This window comes from Trichomonascus vanleenenianus, assembly GCF_965637985.1.
Source record: "Trichomonascus vanleenenianus strain CLIB 3782 genome assembly, contig: TRVA0_024S, whole genome shotgun sequence".
In the NCBI taxonomy this organism is placed as follows: domain Eukaryota; kingdom Fungi; phylum Ascomycota; class Dipodascomycetes; order Dipodascales; family Trichomonascaceae; genus Blastobotrys; species Blastobotrys vanleenenianus.
The window spans coordinates 42,918-65,147 of NW_027481863.1; the positions used below are offsets into that span (position 1 = coordinate 42,918).

General features: G+C 50.3%; 9 protein-coding genes across 9 annotated transcripts; 3 read left to right on the forward strand and 6 right to left on the reverse strand.

Annotated features, from left to right (window-relative positions):
• Positions 1-228: 228 nt before the first annotated feature.
• On the forward strand, positions 229-5,374 carry TUS1 (Rho family guanine nucleotide exchange factor TUS1; the record flags this gene model as incomplete). Its single annotated transcript, XM_076685349.1, has 2 exons — positions 229-465; positions 510-5,374. Exon 2 carries the CDS (start codon positions 527-529, stop codon positions 5,372-5,374), a length of 4,848 nt encoding a protein of 1,615 aa, XP_076540355.1. The 5' UTR covers positions 229-465; positions 510-526.
• Positions 5,375-6,274: 900 nt separating this feature from the next.
• TDA5 (putative oxidoreductase Tda5p) lies at positions 6,275-7,339 on the forward strand (the record flags this gene model as incomplete). Its single annotated transcript, XM_076685350.1, has 1 exon — positions 6,275-7,339. The coding sequence occupies one exon, from the start codon at positions 6,275-6,277 to the stop codon at positions 7,337-7,339; it is 1,065 nt and encodes a 354-aa protein (XP_076540356.1).
• Positions 7,340-7,788: 449 nt separating this feature from the next.
• Positions 7,789-8,335, reverse strand: SPC2 (signal peptidase complex subunit SPC2; the record flags this gene model as incomplete). Its single annotated transcript, XM_076685351.1, has 2 exons — positions 7,789-8,266; positions 8,313-8,335. The coding sequence occupies 2 exons, from the start codon at positions 8,333-8,335 to the stop codon at positions 7,789-7,791; spliced, it is 501 nt and encodes a 166-aa protein (XP_076540357.1).
• A 748-nt stretch (positions 8,336-9,083) lies between these two features.
• TRVA0_024S00562 (uncharacterized protein) lies at positions 9,084-9,498 on the reverse strand (the record flags this gene model as incomplete). The annotated part of the gene is made up of 2 exons (XM_076685352.1): positions 9,084-9,256; positions 9,315-9,498. 2 exons carry the CDS (start codon positions 9,496-9,498, stop codon positions 9,084-9,086), a joined length of 357 nt encoding a protein of 118 aa, XP_076540358.1.
• Positions 9,499-12,017: 2,519 nt separating this feature from the next.
• Positions 12,018-13,844, reverse strand: CBK1 (serine/threonine protein kinase CBK1; the record flags this gene model as incomplete). The annotated part of the gene is made up of 1 exon (XM_076685353.1): positions 12,018-13,844. One exon carries the CDS (start codon positions 13,842-13,844, stop codon positions 12,018-12,020), a length of 1,827 nt encoding a protein of 608 aa, XP_076540359.1.
• Positions 13,845-15,157: 1,313 nt separating this feature from the next.
• TRVA0_024S00606 (uncharacterized protein) lies at positions 15,158-17,020 on the forward strand (the record flags this gene model as incomplete). The annotated part of the gene is made up of 1 exon (XM_076685354.1): positions 15,158-17,020. The coding sequence occupies one exon, from the start codon at positions 15,158-15,160 to the stop codon at positions 17,018-17,020; it is 1,863 nt and encodes a 620-aa protein (XP_076540360.1).
• A 299-nt stretch (positions 17,021-17,319) lies between these two features.
• On the reverse strand, positions 17,320-17,958 carry CDC8 (bifunctional thymidylate/uridylate kinase; the record flags this gene model as incomplete). The annotated part of the gene is made up of 1 exon (XM_076685355.1): positions 17,320-17,958. One exon carries the CDS (start codon positions 17,956-17,958, stop codon positions 17,320-17,322), a length of 639 nt encoding a protein of 212 aa, XP_076540361.1.
• Positions 17,959-18,558: 600 nt separating this feature from the next.
• On the reverse strand, positions 18,559-19,785 carry TRVA0_024S00650 (glycoside hydrolase family 76 protein; the record flags this gene model as incomplete). Its single annotated transcript, XM_076685356.1, has 1 exon — positions 18,559-19,785. The coding sequence occupies one exon, from the start codon at positions 19,783-19,785 to the stop codon at positions 18,559-18,561; it is 1,227 nt and encodes a 408-aa protein (XP_076540362.1).
• A 510-nt stretch (positions 19,786-20,295) lies between these two features.
• Positions 20,296-21,939, reverse strand: TRVA0_024S00672 (uncharacterized protein; the record flags this gene model as incomplete). Its single annotated transcript, XM_076685357.1, has 1 exon — positions 20,296-21,939. One exon carries the CDS (start codon positions 21,937-21,939, stop codon positions 20,296-20,298), a length of 1,644 nt encoding a protein of 547 aa, XP_076540363.1.
• Positions 21,940-22,230: the final 291 nt, after the last annotated feature.

Here is a 22,230-nt window from a genome sequence, read left to right on the forward strand (position 1 = left end):
ATGAAGCTGGATATCACGTTGGAGTGTAGGAGGCTGTGCAGCCGCACGTCATGCGGCAAAGCCGATCCACAGGCGTTGTGCACAGCCGCACAGATACGCACACAGCCAAGCGGCTCAGTCCAGGGTCATGCTGTCCGTGTTGGCCGGGCAACGGGGCACACTTCCGGCCTGACGCGCGTTGGGCCTCTGTCGCACTACCGCTGGCCATGCCTATTGGACCTGAGAGTCGTTTTAAAACGCAGCTTTAGAGAGATAAATAAGCACTATCCAAGCGTTATCAACGGCCACTTGGGAAGGCACATAATCCGCTCCGTTAACTTAATTTTTTTGGCTTCTTTGTCCTAAAAGTCTTCGTTTTTCACCATCGAGGGCCACCACTGACCGTCGTTTGACCTAATCATAGTAAATCGATTGTCAAAGCGTGTCTGGTCACATTTGGGGAGAGCACCGGGTGTCATCCGACTGGTAAGTGTGGAGATTTGGGATCGAATAGGAGGCTAATTGAATAGGTTTTGGACCACGTATCATGTCGTATGACAGCAGCTACCCAGGGCTGTCGTCACATAATCACCATCAGCAACACCAGAATCATCATCCAAATCAATATCAATACCCCAAAGGGAGTTTAGAGTATGAGGGAGAGCTGTATGCGACTCCGCCGACACACCATGTTCCTCTCAATAGTGCCAGTGCCCCTCCGCTGCCTCCAAAACCGCCGGCTGACTATATCAGGTCGTCGGCAATGGCTGAGCAGCAGCAGTTGAAATACGATGGGAATAACAGCTTGCCTCCGCCGCCAATTCCTCCACATCCAATTGGGCGGAATGATGTAACTCCTCCGAGCCTGCCATATCCAGTTGCCAATGAGCTTATTGATAGAAGGCCGCTTGGGCAGCCTCGGGGGCCGAGACAGCCTGTAAACCAGGCATTCTATGCGAATAAGAGCCCTAAGGGGCCACGCCGTAGCCCAAATTCGATTCTTCCTTACCCCCCAGACTATCCGAACGGTCCTCCACCTCAACTATCCCAGCCACCTCAACTACCTCAGCCGCCCCAGCAGGGCAATAGACCTCCGGTACACTTGCCATATCCAGTGGACCCTTCGGAGCTCAGTGGACCTCCTATGGGGGCCCCGGTGGGACAATTGCCTGTAGGATCAGGTTCACAATTACCGGGTTCAATGGGTCAAGGAACTGGTCCAGGAGGGCCAATGGGTCAAGGAATGTGTCCAATAGGAGTAATGGGACATGAAATGAACGAGTATCACCAAGATTCAAGCAATGTCATTGCTACGAGCCGGAATCCCTATTACCAAAAACCGCCCCAGCCATTGAGTGAACAAATCCCGGTGATCCCCATTGCGCAGAAAAAAAATCACCGCAAGCCGGTGTCCCAAGAATTCAAGCCTCCGTTTGATACTGGCGAGCTTCATGCGCCGGCCCAAATCGACACGACCTATGTGAATGCGGTGGTGGAGCCTGAACCGGATACCAGCAGTGTTCCGTCGTCAGGCCAATCTTCTGTGCATAGAACTACGTCTTCAAACACGGCTCACTCCAGACTTTCGAACCTCCAGGACGATTTCAAAGAGTTGAAGCTGAATACTCAGATCAATGAGGCCTACAATACCGCCAATCAGCCACCCCAGTCGAGCTCTGACACTTGTAGTAACAATTCCTGGGACGACCATGAGCCACCAGTCCCTCCTGTTCTCCAGCCGGCCCAGCAGCCTATCCAGGGGGCTTATCAAGTAAGCCAAGGAGCGCAGCCCATCCAGGGAGCTTATCAAGTAAGCCAAGGAACGCATGATGGTCGCCGAAAGTCGTATACCGGCTCGCCGCCCAAGATTCCAGCCATTCTACGCACTCCAAACAAGTCATCCTCGTCTTCAAACCGCTACTCAATGCCTCCTTCAGCAACATCGCCCAATTTTGACCCTCGTGACACCCGTCGACAGAGCTACAACCCAGTTTCGAATGATCAGTCACCCGCGGAGCTAGCAGACACCGTGGGAGAGGAGATTAGGCCAGTGACGAGCTACAGCAGCAGTATTGTGTCCACTGACAATGTGAACTTCTACAATGCGTATAACCGCACCAGCAATGTTGCCAAGCGCAGCAGCGCACCAACAGTAGACACCACGGCAATAGTCGAGGCACCGTTCCGCATGAAGAGCATGGGAGCAGGTTCTCCCTTTGCAGACAGCCGCAGCGGCGAGTCGTACCTCCCGCGGTCCAAGAGCTCGGTGGAAAAGGGCCAGGGTCTTGCGGCGCCCTACGAGCCTCAGGCGTCTATGCGAAGCTCCAGCCGGTCCACGACAGATGACACGCTCATGAGGGCCCTCAATCTACCGGCGATCCCATCGTCGACCCACTCGTTTGACGCTTCAAGGCTTTCGAGCCGCGACTTCTCCAAGTGCGAGGAGGCGTGGTCGCTCCAGTGCCTAGGCGAGTGGATTTCGCTGTATTACCCGGAGGACGGCGATATGCTCTACAGCGAGCTTGTCAAAGCTCTGGCTGGCCTGTTTACTCACAAAGTGCCTACTCTCAACTGGGTACGGGCCGAGCGGCTGGCGTCCCACGCGGTGGAGTCGATGGCGAATTATGGTTTCGTAAAGCTTGATGCAGTAGAAGGCGGCGAGGAGAAGGTTATTTTGCAGCTGCATGTTGAACTCAATGGTGTGTTAACGACGCTTGCCGGGAACGGGTGCTACTCGAGCTTCAGCCACAGTGGTGATAACCTGCTCAACTATCGATGCTACTCGCCCCGGTGCTCGCGAACACTTCCCATGAAGGATATGCCCAAGATGGATCTCCAAGTGGCCCCAGAATCGAACACGGACTGGGCCGCATACTGGAACCTCAGCGAGGACCAGCTGGCGGAGATCGACCGGCGAGAGACCAAGCGCCAATACGCCATTCACGAGCTGATCACCGGCGAGGAAGGATATGTGCGGGACCTGACGACGCTCATGAGGGTGTTTGGTGATTCGCTGGCTGCGTGCGACCCGCCCATCATGAAGAAACAAAACGAATTCTGGCTCAATTCGTTTGGCACGATCCGGGCCATCATTGACTGCAACACGGAGCATCTGCTGACCATCCTCAAGCTCCGTCAGAAGGAGCAAGGACCGTTTGTGGCCGGGGTGGCCGACATCGTGCTGGGGTGGATCAAACAGGCCCGCCCGTTGTACATTGCATACGCAGACACTTATTTATTAGCGGACCGCCAGCTGAGGACCGAGCGAGACTTCAATCCGTCCTTTGCGCAGTGGTTTGAGCGTGTTTCGAAGGACCCGCGGACTAGAGGGGTGCCCCACGGGTTCTACTTCCACAGAGCCATCCCCCGGCTGGCCCGGTACGGGCTCCTGTTAAAGTCGATTCAGAAGGCGACTCTGTCGTCGGACCCCGAGTGGCAGCTGCTTGAAAGAGCAATTAAGGAATGCGACGAGGTTACGGGCTTGTGCAACCAGCGGCTAGCCCAGGTGGAGAAGCGGATTGAGATTTTGGACTTGCAGTCGCAGATCCGGTTCAAGTCGGCTGAGGAGACCGCAGACCTGCGGCTTACCGACAAGCGGCGGCGCGTTCTTCGCCGGGGCGACGTGACGCGACGAGGCGACTATCGTATGGACTGGGTTCCTACGCATTTGATACTGTTTGACAACTTTTTGGTACTCTCCAAGATTCGCAAGGGGATGAGTAGCAACCAGTACTACGTGACCAAGAAGCCAATTCCTATGGACCTGTTGGTTCTCGAGGTTTGTGATAGCGAGCCGGTGACCAAATCCTCGTCGTCTAAACTAGGCATGGGGACTTTTACCTCTCAAGTGTCCGCCCAAGACGGCTCTAGTAAACGTATGAGCATCCTGCCCTCGCCTATATCTCCTATCAAGCCCGATGGCACTTCCGGCAGCAGCCAAGCGGTCACATCTCTCGGGGACGGCGATAAAGAAGTTCTCTATCCGTTCAAAATCAGCCATCTCGGCCAGGAGGGCCAGACCTATACCATGTATGCAATGTCCAGCATTGACCGAGAGCGGTGGAAAGAGGCGATTATCACTGCAAAGAAACAGTACAGCTCGGCGGTATATGCTCTCAATGCGGAGCCGTTCCGCATGAAAGTGCTTGCTGACTATGCCTTTGGCTACGAAGCAGCGAATACGCCGCGTATCCCGGTATTTAGTCCAGCAACTGCGTTGGACAGAGCCTTGAGTGACGCTAGAAGGCTATATAAGTCAGATTCGATCCCCCGTCCGCTCGCCAAGTCGCGAATTAATTGTGGGGTCAGCTTTGTGTTTGCCGATGGCCACGAGTACATGTTCCTTGGTCTCGACTACGGCGTGTATGTGAGCTCGCCGCACACTGGATCCATTTGGAGACGCTGCATTGATATCTCCCGCGTGTGCCAGATAGACGTCATTGAGGAGCTTAATGTTGTTATTCTGTTGGCGGACAAGGCTCTTGTGTACTATAACCTTGACGCTGTGCTCAGCTCGAGCCAGAATACGACAGGGCGTATGAACAGCAACCCAACAACCGTGATCAACAACCTCAACACTGGATTCCGGCTCTCTAAGCATCGTGAAGTGGGCTTTTTCAACGTGGGACGCATGAAGGACCGGACGCTTTTGTTCTACAAGCGGCGGGACGGCATGTCGTCTACCTTTAAGGTAATTGAGCCTGTCAAGGAGAAAGGATCCCAGCGTAAGCGGTCCAAGATGGTGTTTGCCCGGTCGGCTTCCCTGGGATCGACGGAATATTTCCGAGAGGTTGAGAAGTTCTACGTGCCGACGGATTCGTATGGAATCAGTCTATTTAAGTCCTCGTTTGCCGTGCACACGAACAAGGGCTTTGAAGTAATGAGTCTCGATTATAAGCATCCGCAGACTGTGCCAAACCCTGCGTCTGTGACGTCGAGCGTGCTAACGCCCATCTACCGGGCCTCGAACCGCCGTGTGCCGAGCCCTGAAGCTGCCAAAAAGCGGCTCGAGAACACCAAGCCTATTGGCATGTTCCGGGTTTCTGAAAACGCGCTCATCCTGTGTTACGAGGACTTTGCTATGTACGCAGATAACCATGGAAACATCATTGGTCCGACGGTGATTGAGTTCGTGGGCAAAGCCAGGGACGCGGCGCTGCAGCACCCGTACCTGCTTGTGTTTGACGATGAGATGGTGGAGGTGCGGCGCATAGACACCGGAGGCCAGCTGAAGCAGGTTATCTCTGGCAAGGACATCCGGGTAATTGACAAGAAGGAAGGGCAGATAAAAGTCGCCTTGGCGCATCCCGAGCTCGCAGCACGGCAGCTTGTTGTCGAGCTCATCAGCAACGAATTCGTCGTCGAAGACGATAATAGCAGTCTTGCCGGATTATGATTTATTGATTTTGTACTAATAACGACCCGCCTATGACTATACATAATGATGAATGAACTAATGCACACCACAACTTTTTAAAACGTACTTTTGTGGCTCCTATAACAGTGGCTTAAACAATGCAGCATTGTACTAATTCTCCTGGGTTCTGTTACCTTATTGGACTACTCGCGAATAAAGATTCATATACTTGTAATCCACCGCTTGATAGAAGCAGTCGTTATTAAAATTCTAGGACTGAAGATACTCAAAAGTTCACTAAAGTAGTACTGATACCGGTAACACTTTCTACAATTTAATTAAATCAATCAGTTGTCCACCGAAAAAAAAAAACATCTTCCATTAACGTTACGGCATAGTAGCACTCCGCTGATATGCTCGTTACAGCGTAACAAATCCTCCCAATACCGTAACGGGATCTTTGCAACAACGTAATAGGTACGTTACCATAGGTGACAACTCAGGCTTTATTGAGTGCCTAGTCAGTGTTCATTGATATCATTAATCAATTATATACATACACTGCTTTCAACTTCTGAACATTAGTGATTCACAAGCAGAGCTGAAATACAATGGTTATTTTTAAACACAACCAAGGAGATATCAAAACTAATTACAAACATTAAGTTACCAACGGTGTGTAAAACATACAAAACGGCCCCTGAAAGGCTGATCATCAGTTAAATGTAAGATCTCAAAAACCCTACTCATTTATGCCACCTACTATAGTATAAATATCGCTCGAAATCTCCGCGAAGCGGAGCCCCAAAGGGTTTGGGGGGAGTGGTCCCCCATGTTCGTTACGGTTGGAACTATTGGAGCGTACTCGCCGGTTCAAATCCCTGCAAAACCGGCGGTGGGCGAATAATTTTTGGACTCCGCGAACCTTACACAAACTCTATGGACAGGAAGGAGGCAGTAGTAGAGCAAGAGAGGCTGCTAGAGGAGAAGCCGCCTCTGTCGGTAGATGACCTCTGGGCCATCATCAAAGCCACAGTGCTAAGTGCATACGGGTGCTGGTGCTTCTTCGGGTACTATCTGCTCCATGACGTGGACGGGTTCCGGTTCCGGGTACTGTCTACAGCGACAAAACGCTCCTTCTGGTATGGCGTGGCTGTAACAGCGATTCACGCTCTGCTCTTCTTGAACACTTGGCTCATGTCCCGGCCTATGACCCGCCTCGATCCGGCACAGGACGTTATCGCCATCACAGGCGGGTGCGGGGGGCTGGGTCGCAAGCTGACTGCACTATTGATCACCGCGGGGTACAGGGTCGCCGTGCTAGATGTGGCCGATCCGGAGACCAAACTACCGGGAACGCTCTATATCAAGTGCGACGTTAGCGACCCGAGCCAGGTCAGGGAGGCCCGAGACACAATTGAGCAGGAATTTGGCACAGTGACAGTACTGGTGAACAACGCTGGCATCATCACGAGTGGCAAGGCTTTGTTGGAGCTCGAAGAGAGCGAAATTGAGCGGACCATGAAGGTCAATTCATTGGGTCATTTCTGGACGGTGCGGACCTTCCTCCCGGGCATGTTGGGTGCCAAGCGAGGGTACGTTGTCACCGTGGGGTCTATCCTAGGTGTGCTGGGCCCGGCCAAGTGCTCTGCCTATTCCGCCTCAAAAGGCGCACTTTCGCCATTCCATGACACTCTGGCCCACGAGTACCGGTCTCAGGGGATCAAGACGCTTTTGGTTGTGCTGGGCCAGCTGGACAGTGATCTGTTTCGCGGCGTCCGGACGCCAAGCAGCTTTGTGGCGCCTCTGGTCAAGACTACTGATGCGGCTGTCGCAATTGTGCGTAAGATGGAGCAAGGGGTGCACGGAGAGTTGGTTCTGCCCCTCTACGCCAGTCTTATTCCGTTTATCAAGCTACTTCCGCGGTCTTTAGTGGAGTTCGCAAGGTCAATATTTAAAATGGACAGTGCAATGGACTCTTTTGAGGGCCGTAAAGAGGACTAAAAACTATAGAAAATACGAGATACTGTTAGCTTCGTATTTGCAGGGGGTGGTTACGGTGCTACGGCAATTTGTTACGCTGTTGCAAAAACTCCGTTACAGCGTAACAAAGCGGTTGCGGGGGTGGCCCTTGAATACGCAGTTCTACAGTATAAAAGGGGGGACCAGTCCCCCCAAACCCCCCTGGGGGATCCGCTACGCGGAGTTCAGAGCTGATCTAATAAACGACGGGGGTTTGGGTGCAGAGCCCCCAACTACGGGAGCTCGAGGGCTGGCCCTCGAATACACACTCCTAGTACCAATGGGAGGTGCTCTGCTCCGCGGAGTTGATACGCTGTTGCAAAGATCCCGTTACGGTATTGGGAAAGGAACATCTCCGTGGAGGGGTGCTGCAACGCGGTAATTGGGGGACTTTGGTGGAGAATTGATTGAATTTGGTGTTAGTAAACTAATTACTGCGTTTTCTTGTCGAGATCAATGCAAGTAGAGATGAGGGTCCGGAACTTTTCATACTCCAGATAGCCATTCTCGTTGAACCACTTGGTAAAGCTATGGGTGGTGACACTTTTCGCCGCACTAGTCTGGACCTCAATGCTGTACTCGGTCGAATGCCGGGGGCTCTGCGTGCGGACTGCGATCTTGGAGCCATCCTTGTCGCCCGTGTAGACCAGTCCCCGCTCCACGTAGTAGATCCAGTAGTTGTATGCGCCGTATAGCAACGTGTAAAGCACCACCCCGACCGCAATGACACTGTACATCTGGTTGAACCCGATATAGTAGTCGCAGTAGGCCGTGATGGCCACGATGACCACACAGGCGTACCCGATGCCGAGTCTGATGTTCTCGAAGGTAAAGTCCTGCTTGTACCCGAGGCCAGTCATGATACTGGGAAGGGTCTCGTCAGAGACCAGCTTCAGATCCGCGGTCGAGCTAGAACAGTTAGCTATGTTAATTGACCTACGTTTAGTATACTTACTTCAAGTTGGCCTTTCGCGACATGATCGATCTGTCGTGGTGATAATAAGTTGGTGATGTGTTGTCCCAGCATGTCCTCATCCCCCGTCCCCTCCGCGTAGCGGAGCTATGGGAGCTCGAGGGCTGGCCCTCGAATATCTCTGAAAAAGAAGTAATATTGAAATGGAATAATTATATTAGTAGTAATAGTAATAGTTGGGGGGACCAGTCCCCCCAAACCCCCCTGGGGCTCCGCTTCGCAGAGGGTGTGGAGAACTAATGGAAGATGATACAATTGCACTTAGCGACGGTAATGTCGCGTTGGACGGCAGACAGCCACACATAGAGGTACATAGGCTGGGTTGGTGCCGCTAGATGATTTGAAACAGCGTTAGTGCCGTCCGATAATGCGGAGTGAAGTACTTACGTGCGGTGAACGGCATAGCTCTCCTGAGAGCGGCTTCAAGGCGTCGCAGCCGATTCAATTGCTCTCCTGAGGGCGTCATAAGGGATCAAAGATGGCTGTTTGCAAGGTTTTGTTTTTGTTTATCCAGACTCATCCTCAAATCGTTTTCGTGTGATTTGAGTGTTTTGAGGATCTGCAATGGCGGCTCATACGAACCGTGGAATACTCAGCTGGTGAAGAGCTTTATATTAGTAAAATCCTATAAGACTATGTAAAAACACTTTTGAAGGAAGAGAATAAATAAACATTAGTAGACAATTAGTAGACAATTAGTAGGGGGTCAATAAATAGAAATCGCGAAGACCAGCTTTGCGACGAGTTTTGTTTTCAATGCATTGCGTAGTTGTTGAGAATCATGCACAGTTGTCTTGAATGCTCCAGGGACACCCTGGGGCTGTTCACTGCAGTTTGCATGAGTTTCATCAGCCGCTCCTTCTCGTTCATCGCCCTGTCCAGTCGTTCCCGGATATCAGACAGCATGTTGACCTTTCGATCGCACCCTTGGACAATTGTTAGTTTTTAAATTGCTTATTTTAGGTTAGAAAGTTGGTAACTTACAGGACTGCTGCTGCCAGCATTGCTCAAACGATTGCAGAAATACCAAGTGGTCCTGTAGGTCGAGCCAGTGGTAGATGATTTCTTCGACCCCGCGGAAGGTCTTCTTTCTTGGGGCCCCAGTGGGCCGCCTTGGCTGCTGGAATTGCACTTTCTTCCCCTCGTAGATGTAGTAACCCACAGACATGTTTGAACTGTTCTATGCACACTTGAATGTAGTTGGAGACCTTGCCTTAGTCCGGGGAAATCAAAGTTATATATACGCAGGTAGGGGAAGGGGGAAATCCTCATTTATACGGCCAAATCGGTCATCATGTTCAGTCCACATAATCTACGCACTATCACTAATCCAGCCATCAGCAGTAGCATCAAAATACAATGCCTGCCGCTCGCCGGATCGTGACAGATCTTCTCGATGCACCTGTACGTTTTCGGGCTCATACCTTAATAGCTGGCAGGGTTTTTCCCCCAGTACGGATCTGCTATTGTTATACGCCCTCATCAATTATTTTCCCTGCAATTACCCGCAAGCATTATCCGTTTAGAATGCGGATTTTCGCCTTTCAGATACGCCTCGTTTATCGTCACTTTTTTTTTGGGCGGCTCCTATTAAGATTTCACCAAATAGGGGGTAAAATGAGGATCGAGCTGTGCGTCTGGCTGGTTCGACCTGTAGGTAATAATATATGGGGCTGACCGACATTTCAGGGGCATGCTATTCGGAATGGCATTGTCTCCCCACCCACGTTTAATTATTCAGGGCGTCAGGAACCTGAACCTTGAATGGGAAGGGTTATTACGCGTCGACCTGTCACGTAACGTCCCTGGTCGTGCACAGGTATATACCCTAGCCATAATTTAGCTGCAGCCGCCTGCGTCAGGTCCCCGTTCGCCTTTTGCATGCCGTGCTCATCGTGCGTGCGTTATCCATCGGGTTACGGATCATATGTATCAAGGGGCCTACTCTCACGTTCCTTTTATTAGAGATCGATTACAGATTTATTACAGATGTATTGCCGATACTGAACTATTATTGATATAAACAATATAAGGGGGTCACAATGGTGTATGTGTGGTATCATCAAGATTTCCACGCGTTTTCGCGTACGGTACTACGAGATACTTCAGGAGGTGCTGAATTAAGGGGACGCGCCCAGTTAGAAGAGAAGCCTCTTTTGCTATGCGAGGAATTAATTACAGTTGTTGCCGTATCTTCCATGGATTACCGTACCGCTGGTGGAATCTCATAATAATATTGTTTTATCCGCGCCTGTGTACCAGAGCCGATCATTCTTGCACTAAATCGTGGTTGGTCAATTGGTACTAGTTAATAAGCATTTATAAGCATTAGTATAAATCGGGGTTGTTCATTCCTGATGCGATTGTGAATAGTGATCTATCTCGATGGTTTCGATGGCATCTCGATAGTTTCAGCTATAATACATGTATAGCGCTTTCAAGGTATTCCGATAAAGCTTAATGCATTTCCATGTGTACAGATCGATGTGCAGTATAATGGAGTGACGAGGGGGGTGGCGGATGTATACAGCATTGGCGATCCGTTTCCCCTCTTCCCGCATAGTCGGTGCTATCTTAGTTCTCTGCATTCTCTACAGATCACAATATCACCGGGGTAAAGGAGAGTGGCTGTGGGAGATTGATTCGGTAGCGTTTTGCAATACCCCTGCGCTCTATTGTTATCAGTAAAATTACCCATGATATGAAAAGCTACTTATGTATGCATCCCATTATCAGTAGTTATAGCCGTTCGTAATTCAATTGTTCCAATTTAACCAGTTGTGAGAGTGTCAATGCTGAAGTGTACTGGTATTTTATATAGAATTTGTGTGACTAAAAGTATCATATGGTTTCTACTACCCGGTCCCAGGTACGTAGAAATGGTACCGAATAAAGCGTGATGTGATTCTTCCAACTTTCACTGCAGAAACCAAAGCATCCAATCACAATTGATTTTAGGGCAATTATTATACAAGGCTAAGTGTATAGCCAATAATATAAATGCGCAGAAAATGGTAGATTCAACTGGGATTCTCCGGCAAATTAAACAGCGGGCGCTTCCGTAGCATGCTGGAGATACATTAGCCCCGTATAAGCTGAGTAGCGAGATCCCTCGCTCTCTATGTCAAGAATTTAAGGAAGGAAAGCGTTTGACAATCCTGTAAATTCTGTTAAACTGCGACATCAATTCCACCTCAATGATTTTGAGATTTATTTATGTCCGCAGGATCTTAAATATTGCCCTAAGGTTTCAACTCAACTCAATAATATTTGTAGTCGTTGCTGTAGGCCCTAGTCAGGGCTTAGCTGAAATCTCGAAAATTTATAATGATAGGATGCTTCAATGATTAGGTAGTCTTAACTGGCAGAGCAATTCAATAGTGACTGAGTCATGACCGGTGTACTACCAGTACCAAAAACCATTTACAACCATTAGAAATGATTTACAGAGTTAATATGGTTTGGTTCTCGAGCTCCCTTAGCTCCACTATGTGGAAAATTAATAATAATAATAATCTTGATTAATATCCGTTGCCTAGGGCGAAGGAGGACTAACCGAAGTACATGAGGTTTCTAATATAATATAACAATATCCAGTAAAGTTCTGTGGTACGTGGAAAATTAATGAGTAATGGTAATGGATGAAATATATTGCTACTCCGTCTAGGAGGAATAAGTCTAAGTTTTTTATAATGCATTCTTCTTGGTGAGGTAGTCGAATCGAGAAAAGGTGTAGCCAATGAACGGCAAGTCCTCTCGAACGTCCTTGTCACCACCAGCGCCATTGGAGGCCTGAGGGGGTTCTGGAATCTGCTCAAGGTCCTCGGTCGGGAAGTACGACGTATCGGTGATGGAACTGAGCTTAGGGATGAAGGGCGCGTTGAAATCTCGAATGGAGCTCCAGTCGACTCCCCTGAAGAACGGATGGGCCTTGATCTCATCAGCACCGCCATGACGACCGAGACGGTTCTCGGCAGAGGTCAGCAGCCGGCGAATAAGGTCCTCCGACTCGGGCGAGAGATGCACGTCATCCGGGAAGGTGAGCATTTCCTGCCAATTCAGAATCTTACGGTAGGTCTCCTGGGGGGTCTCCGAGCAGAATGGTGGCCAGCCAATCAAGCACTCGTACATGATGGCACCCAGCGACCACCAGTCACACTCCTGGCCATAGCCCTGGTGTATAAAGATCTCCGGAGCAATGTAGTCAGGGGTACCGACGGTGGAATACGCCATAAGACGCCGCGACTTACGCCAGGTCGAGATCTGCTGCCGGTTGGAAATGGTGAGATGGATGGCGTCGACCATCATGGAGTTTCGCGCCGGCTGCTGGGTGCCGTTCTGGGCGTCTTTACCCAACAGCTTGCGGTAGTAGCTCGAGTCGTGGGTCTTGTGGAAGCCCGTTGACAGACCGAAATCGGATAGCTTGATGTGGCCCGACTTGTCAATGAGAATGTTATCGGGCTTAATATCACGGTGGATGAACCCGAGCTTGTGGATGGCCTCAATGGCCAGCACGCACTCTGCAATGTAGAATCGCGTAATGTCCTCGGAGAAAACGTCGTACTTGATCAGCATGGTCATGAGATCGCCACCGGGGAGGAACTCCATGATAAGGTAGAGGTACTGGGAATCCTGGAAAGAGTAATACAGAGAGACGACCCACGGGGAGTCCGAGCCAGCCAGAACGTCACGCTCGGCCTTGACGTGGGCGAGCTGGTCTTTTGAGTACATTTCCGACTTGAGAAGCGTCTTCATGGCGTAGATCTTGCCCGTGTCCTTTTTCTGGACGAGACGGACCTCGCCAAAGGCACCCTTACCAATAACCTTGACGGTGACGAAGTCCTCGAGGCTCAGTCTGGTTCGTCTTAGCCGCAAGAAGGCCGACTCTTTCTTCCCGAGCGACGCCAGCGTCCGGTTCTTGCGTTCCTCCGAGCCGCGATCCTGCAGCAGGCTCTGTTCCGTCTGGACGCGGCGCTGGTTGCGCTCTTTGGCGTGGTTGACGTTGAGGTTGAAGAAATGCTCGATCTTGAGTTTGACGGCCGCCGCCTTTTCCTGGGTCGTTTTGGAGAATTGCTCAGGGTGTCGCTCGAACACGACATAGTCGCCCGAGTTGGCGTTGGCTCCGGTGTTGCTTATGTTACTGGAGACTACGGGGGGCTGTAACTGGCCTTGTTGCATTTGCTGGGGCTGTTGCTGTTGCGCGTAGCCGTGGCTGCTCTGCTGCAACTGGTACTGTTGGTGCTGGAGCATCTGGTCCTGCTGGAATTGGTTGGGGTTATGCAATTGGGGGTTGGCTGACGACGACTGGGTGCCGTATAGGGGGGGTTGAATAGGGCTTGGGAGCTGAATGTAAGCATTGTTCCCGGGCATTCGTCCCTGCTGCTGTTGTTGTTGTTGTAGTTGTTGCTGTTGCTGGGCGTAGGCGTTAGGAGATTGCTGTCGGAACTGTTGGTTCTGGCCATTGTTCTGTTGGAAGAAGAACCCAGACGAGTTGGGCGAGTTCGATTGGTACATTGTTAGATTCCACCAATTAACCAATTAACCTGTTACCAACCAATTATAAGTCGAGTAAGCCAAGCACCAATTATAAGTCGAATAGTCAAGATCAACTAATTAGAAGTCGAATAGTCAGATATCAACCAATTATAAGTCGAATAGTCCAAATATGAAAGACAATAACCGGATTCAAGTCGACTTCAACCAATAAAAAGTCGATTAGGGGTAATAATATCCACAAGTAAAAAGTCGACTAGAGGTGATATCAACCAAGTTTAAGTCGATTAAAGGCAATATCAACCAATTATAAATCGATTAAAGGTAACGCCAACCAAATAAAAGTCGATTTGACCAAGAGTCAGCCGATAACCAATATCAACCAAATATCAAGTCAATTAACCAAGTCGATCAGCCAAGTGTATCAAGTGAACAACTAATACCAGTCACTCAACCAAAAATGCTCAAAATTCGTATTAATCAAAAAGACTTCCTAAGCGCTCTTCGACAAATAACCACAGAGTATTCTTGACTCGATATACAGAGCAAAAATTCGTCAAACCGGGATGAGTTCGGTGTCCTTTAATTCGGCGAAAAAAAACCACGGGGGTCAATAACAGGGGGGCCTGAAAAGATAAGCCTGATTGTTCTCAAAGACTGGACGAGCCAAACTAACGGGTATTAGACTCAGTATCGCACTGTCGCAAGATAATTTCCGAGGAAGATGGGGATGTTGGAAAAGTGCTTAGGTGGTGGAAGTTGAAAAAAAAGGGGGAAGCAGGGAGGAGTCGTCCAACACACAAAAATAAAAAAATACCTGCGTCAACCCACGTTATACGCGATTACTGGATCAATTGAAAGTGACCAATCACTACTTATATTCACTAATTATTATACTCTCGGTCTTCGGGATGCTTGATGTCTCCTACTAATTGGCTAACGTACCATCCTTGGCAAATGAGATCCACCGTATACAGGCCCAGTAATAACCGTACCAAGATCCACGACATGAAAAAGGGGTCCAGGTACAGGCCTAGCCCACACGGCTGCATCCCTCCGCGCAGCGGAGCCCACGGGGGGTCTGGGGGGCTGGCCCCCCAGGTAACGGAGGAAGTCGGAGGCGGCGGTTGGGATGTCGGCAAGTCGCGGCCCAGGCCCCCCCGACAATGGGGCGCTGAAACACACGAGAGCAAAGGGAAGTCGGGAGATCAGCCAATTGGCGTGCAGGCGCCACGGGCGTAGCAGGAAAGTCTCCCCTCTCCTGCGTGACGGGGAAAAATAAAGCGTTTGAGGGGGGTGGGCGATAAACCCTTGTAGCCAAAACCCACGCGACAATGGAGACAGAGCTGGCGGCGGTCGCGGCGGCCGCTTCGGAAGGCGAACGCCCAGAGAACATGGACAAGAAGCGCGGGTACAAGCCGCGCCAGATTGATGATTTCCGGATATCGGTAGCCATCAACCGGCTGCTGACCGGGGTCTACACCTCGAAGCAGGCGACCGACTATGCTGGGTGTAGCGACCGCACCATCCAGCGACGTATGAAGGGCGGTAAAAACGCCTTTATTGGCACCAATGAGCAGTCGCTGCTCATGTCGCTGGATACTACGCTGGATTACTTTAATCAGGTCAAAAAAGTGGCTTATTCGCGGGAAGCCGCGCTGACCAAAGTGGAAGCATTGGCTCTGGCGCGCACCTATTTTGAGCTCGAGAAGCCCGAGCAGTCGCCGCGGGCCATTGAGTATGACTGGGTGAGCAAGATGGCCAAGTATTTGGGTGCTTTATTGCAGCAGTTCACCGAGTTTAATGAGGTGGTAGACTGGTTCAAGGAGGTGTTTGAGCCGATTAAGAACGTCGACCCCAACTGCTTGTATAATATGGGCCAGACCAATTGCCAGGTGGGCATTTTCGACTCGTATTTGGTGGCTACCGACGATATAGGGGTCAATCTGCCGGTTGATAAGAAGGAGATCACCGTCATTGAGTGTCTTAATGCTGCTGGGACCCTGCTAAACCCCTATGTCGCCATCAATGACAGCTTTAAGGACACTCTGGGGGCTGGAGAACCGGATCCGCCCTGTTTGGAGTGGATCACCCAGTTCCACAAGCAGACATTGAACCAGTTCAATCGCGGCGAAACGCGGCATATCATCATCGATGAGCAGAATGGACACCTTAACAAGCAATTCCTTAAAAAAGCCAAGTCTCTTAACATCAAAATCGTCATTTTACCGCCCCACATGTGCCAATTGCTTCAACCTATTGACGGGGTGCTGTTTGGGCCGCTCAAGAGGAACTTCAACCACTTCCTCCAGTTCGATAGCGAGGTTTCTGGGCTTGTGCGAGAGCACTATGACGAATTCTGGCACCAGGAGTACTCCGCAAAGCGCCTGGCCATCAATCACGACTTCAGGCAGAGTCTGTGGCGCGAAATTGGCTTCTATCCGTACTCTCCAGCCAATTTCGAGCAGACTCTGAGAGGCCTCCACCGCCCAAGCGACGAAGTTGACGAACATGAGACCGAAATCAACCTCCAGCGGCTTGTAGACAGCGGAGGCCCCGGATACAGGGGCCTTGGAACGCTTCCCGAGCTTGCTGGGGACCTGGCCAAGGCTCTGGGCCTCGAGGCGGACCGGATTAAGGACCTCACTCCCATGCTGGGCAACGGGCTCCGCACTCTGTACAACATCGCCAATGGTATCATCAACTACGAGGATGCGTCTGAAGGGCTCGTCAAGATCGAGCCGGTTGATCGCAAGAAGGAGCACAAGAGGCCCGCGATCCAGCGCTCCGAGTCGCCTAGTGGCGTAAAACCCGGGCCGTGGGTCGCCATTAACTCGCCCAACACTCGGGGCAGTAGCAGCGGTAGTAGTAAAGCCCCGCTGAAGGCCCAGGACGCAACACCCATTCGCAAGTCCTCATCGATGCAGACGCTCCTAAAGAAGCACCGCGCCGACCTCGAACGGTTCAAGACCCAGTTGCCGGATATGAATGCTGATTTGAGGGTGGATTTATACGCAGACATTGGCAAGGTGCTCAACAAGTTCCCGGACAACAAGGACCTCCAAGAGGACCTGTTGAACCTGTACAAAACGTTAGACACTAGCATTGGCGGAGTACTCTCTACGGTGACGAAGCAGGTAGAGGCTTACCAGTCGTACTTCGGCGAGATGGAGGAGGTCGAGGAGGAAAATGAGTGATTTATTTATTATCTCCGCTGAAGCGGATCCTCCGCGAAGCGGAGCCTAGGGGGGTCTGGGGGGCTAGCCCCCCAGTCTGCTAAATTGATCTATTATCTCATATAGTTAACGAAGCATTCTTAAACCCTGCCGGAGAGCCAAGTCGAACCATCATGGGGGGACCAGTCCCCCCAAACCCCCCTGGGGCTCCGCTTCGCGGAGATGATTGCTGCTATGAATCAATTGGCAGGCGAAGCGGAGCTACGAGGGGTTGAGCCCCCAAGTCAATTGGAGCTATAGAGTGGGGGAAATCTATCGTATTATTTGATATAGGCTAAGGGGGCTGAAATGCTGAGATGGGGACTGACAGCCTTTTTGATATCGTCATTAACCTGATCAGACGAGTTATCTGCTGAAATTACGGTCCATTCTCCGTTTATCGGCTCTTCGCTCTCTCTAATGCGCCTAAAATAGTCGCGGACCTGGCGCTGGAATTGCTCTTTTTCATACCGTTCGTCACCATACCCTCCCCGCGCCTTGGCCACCTCTTCGCTGACATCTAAAAACACCGTCACATCTGGCGCAGGAAGGCCAATGTCGCATTGCTTACACCAATTTACATCCATTCCATCAATGTTCTTCGCCGCAGAAAACGCTATCCCAGAATACACGTATCGATCTACGACGATATTGATCCCCGCCTCCAGCTTTGCCTTCATTTCGTCCAGGGCTTCCCATCGGTTGGCACTAAAGAGTAGGTGGATTGCCTGATCCGACAACTTTGATGCATTCTTCAGGTACGAGTTGATCATCTGCCCAATGACCGTCTCCCGGTTCGGAAACCTCATGAGAACCGTCTCTTTGCCCTGTTCATTGAGCCACTCGACGAGCTTTTCACACTGGGTAGACTTGCCAGCCCGATCCAGGCCCTCTATTAGTATAAACGTTCCTCGTGTCATTAGCGCGTCGCGTATTTATCAGCCCTTCGCGTATTACGGTTATTAGTTTTCATTAAACGCGTCTCGGTCCGATCCCCGATCACCTAACGACGACCGTCTGATCACTTAACTTTGGTTAACACCACGGTACAGTTCAGAACCGTCTAGTAGTCATATAAATGTAATTTGTAACATTTAGCGCTGGCTAGCCATCATATAATAATGTTACCAAAGGTCCACTCCTTCCCCAATTGCACTGGGTTGACTACGTACTACTTGGGGCCAGCGAACCCCCCGTAGCTCCGCGGAGGTCAATTGATTGTAACAACTCCCAACACCGTGTAACAGATGATTTGCAGCATTGCAAAAGTGTAACAAATCAATGGTTACAGACAATTAGAGATCTCCACGTGCCTCACAGGGGGGCTGGTATAGCGCCAATTGACTTGGGTCAACTCTCAAATCCCCGTAGTTTGGCCTCGCCGAGAGATTGTAGAATTCTGTGATAATATTAGATTATCTCCGCGAAGCGGAGCCCCAGGGGGGTTTGGGGGGACTGGTCCCCCCAATGACACCAGATGGACTCAAATAATGTGTAGTGTGGAGTTACCGGTGGTATAATTATGGATTGTCCTGATGAGAAAGGGAAGGGATATAGCAGCTTGTGGAGATGGCGGCTATAAGAGCGTCTAGCCCCGAGGCATGGCTCTCCATAGTGGCATTCTCCTTCGGCGGCCCTGACCATACATCGCCAAACTGGTTCTGGTCATTGCGAGCCTTGCTCCACACCGAAACCGCGTTTATGTTAAGGAAATTCAAGTAAGCACCATTGGGCCGCCGTCTCTGCAGCATTGCCAAGTTGCGCATGAATATGCCTTTAAACTGTGGCGCATCTGAGCTGCCGAGGCAGTCAGGCTCGCATATGTCATGTAAAATGCCGTCAGGCTGCGATAGATGGGTAATTGCAGCGCTGGCGATGGCGTCAGCGACTTGGAGGTAGGTTTCGTTCCCGGTCGCCAAGTTTAGCTCGACCAGCCCTCCGAGGATTACCCCCTGGTTGTAGGACCATATATCACCATTGTTGTTTTGGCAGTTATTGTCCAGTCCGTCATTGATTAAGTTGTTCTGGTTGATCATTCCAGAGGCCATGAACCATTCGTACTCTCGCAGGGCCCAGTCGAGGTATTGCTGTTTATCAGCTGAAGACACCCGGTTGGCCAGGGCCGAGGATACCTGCAGGAACAGCTCATTGGGGATAGCGTTCTTGTAGGTTCGGTCCGTGTTCCATACCAATCCGCCGTTGCACTGGTCAGTCCACCCGGTCTTCATATGCTCGAATAAGTTGCGCGATATGATCAAAAAATCAGCATTTTGAGTAAGGTCGTACGAAGCTATCCATGCCAATGCCCACCATCCGTCGTCGTCGTAAAACGACCGAAAGAAGGAGTTATAAATCACCGGTACGGGCTGTGAGTTGAGAAGCCTGTACAGTCCCGTCGTATCATTCTGCTGCGTTAAGCCATACTCCTGGCCCTTATAAAACGTGTTTTCGAGAATGGGCTTGATAGTGTTTACATTATCTGGAACAGCTAGCCCATAGTCGGCGAGAATGTTGATTGAGTTGGCAGAGTTCCACCACTCGGTGTAGTTGAACAAGTCTTTGCCCCACAACCCAAATGCTGGTCTATACATGGTGATGAGTTGTTTAGCAGCAATTGTGGCATGGTCTCTCAGTTGTCTGCATTCTTGAGCCAATCCCTGAGCTTCTAGCAGTTGTTGGACATTGGATATTGGTACGAAGGCTGCAAGAACCGTCTGAGCGGCGATGATTAACAGTAGCCAATCCATTGCACTGCACTAGGACTAACAAGTATGTAACATGGCGAATATATACCACTCTTGCATCTTTGTCGGAATTCATTTAAAACGTGTCTACAAGGCGTTAAAAGTGCTTACAAAGACGTTCCATGATGGCAAGCTTGATTAAAGCCCGTTGCCTCTTGGCCGAAGGGAAACTAATCTCAGTACATGAGGTTCCAATAAAGCATAACAAATTCTCGAATATTAAGGGTAAACGGGGTCTACAGTTATGGGCAATTAATAGCCCCTCCCTAACGCACTGTATTTCATTAGGAACCTTCAACCAATTTAACCTTTAAAGTGAACAACGGGGTTGGTAAGAGCTTCATCATTGCTTAAACTAGTGGTGCATAAACTAGTGGTGGTTAGGCTAGTGGTGGTTAGACTAGTGGTGGTTAGACTAGTGGTGGTTAGACTAGTGGTGGCATTGACCGTATAATTGTGAAAATGAATAGATATGTTAAATATTGGTAACTTTACTACCGGTAAAATATGAGGTTACTCATAAGTCAAAACGTCATTTACCCGTGGTACGTTGAAAGTATTGGAATTCTGTCGATACCACCCCTCCTTCTTGCCGCTGTTATCACACTGGTAATAATGGACCCGTTCTGCACGAATCCTCTGCGTCATCCACCCTGAAATAGCCCCCGTAGTGTTCATTTCGCTATCATTTTCAATCCAATTGTGCACTGGCCTGCCTAACTGGAAAAAGCCAGTGGAGTATCCGCAGTACTTCTCTGCCGGGAGTAGTCTCCAGCTGAAACAGTCGCTACGCTCCAAACAAGCCTTCCTGCAGCCATCGACAGACTCGTATGGCCGCTCAACCGGACCGCCCTCACTCTTAGGGCTCCAATTGTCTTTTACATCGTTTTCATACGAGTAGTACATGCTCCCAGCAAGGTTATCCCAGCCATCAACCCTTTGATCAATGAAGGGCAGAATGAAATCATTGTACAGCTGGGCATAAGTAATCGTCTTGGCCTCCTTATGTTCAAACCGCAGCAATCGCTCATATTCCCACAAGACCTCAATGTCATGCGGCGATACGTGATGGAACGACAAGATTGGCTGGCACCATTTGGCGAAGTGAAACTCTACTTCCCAGATTGGATTTCCCTGGAAATTGCTCAATTCATTGTCTTTGTAGTCCGTATTGATGATAATCCCCGCCTCGTTTCGCAGCATTCGCGCTACTAGGGCGTCCCCACAGCAGATGTCGAATGCTTCTTTTTCGTACTTCTTTACAATATTTTCTGCCCCAGGGATATCGAAAAAAGACAGAGCAGGCTTGGATATTGCCACTCCAGTTCCTCCGTGCGCAAATGGCTGGTCGCCGTCTGTAAACGCTTGCGAGCCAAGGTAGTGTGGCTCGCTAGCGTCGAATCGCTTGTTGAGGTACGCCACGAGATTATCTGCCATGAGGTACGTGTCTGCGTCGATAAACACAAACCAGTCAATTGTATCAGGGGCATTGCGATAAGCATGATACAGCATGGGGACGTTTTTGAACCGGTCGAGGTCCCACGCCTGATTGACCCGCAATTCGCTATAGTCGACGTTTGATCGGCTGTTGTGGAGGAATTTCTGCATGCGGTACATGTCGAAGTCTGTAGAATTTAGCGTAGACGCAGACATGTTTGCAAGGATATCGATCACCTCATTTCCACCAATAGAACCTGGGGCATCCGAGTAGATAGCAAAATAAGGGAACTTTGTCAGTGTCGTGAGCCAATGTACGGGGACCTTTGACCACATTTCAGTGCCTCCAGTTTTGAGCATGAGAAAGACTCGACGTGCTCCAGGGACAAAGTCGGAGACAATTGGTTGTCGGAGGTAGTCAGCTTCGTCGGCAAAGTCTTGCAATGGGCGGCTGTTATACAAGCGGTTGGCGAACATTGTGGTGGGATAGGAAGACTTGGGTCTCCAGGCATCGACTGATTCCATTCTATGGGACTCATCGTCAGGATGCAGTCTCTGGGCAGTTTTCATCAGCGTGGATTTCTTGATTATCGACAGGATGCGGTCCCGTACGCGGTATCGTCGTTTTGGCACTTCATTGTAGGCGCCACCAAGCAAAAGCAGCGACACTACAATAAAGAGAGTGGCCACGACAATAATTGACCTTCGCTTACGGTACATTTGTCGGAGGTGGCATTTGTGGTGACAAGGAGTACCGTCTTTATCTATAAATTAAGGTTGGCAACATCCTATCTTATTAGTTGCGCCAACCTTGAGAAGTATATTATTTTTTGCAATAGCGGTAGATGACCTTAAAACCTCCGCGAAGCGGAGCTATGGGGGTCTGGGGGCTGGCCCCCAGGTCAGTTGAAGTAATGGAGTGTTTCATGGGAGGACCAGTCCCCCTAAGCTCCGCTTCGCGGAGGGTTATTAGATTTACGCGAAGCAGAGCCACGGGAGCTCAAGGGCCGT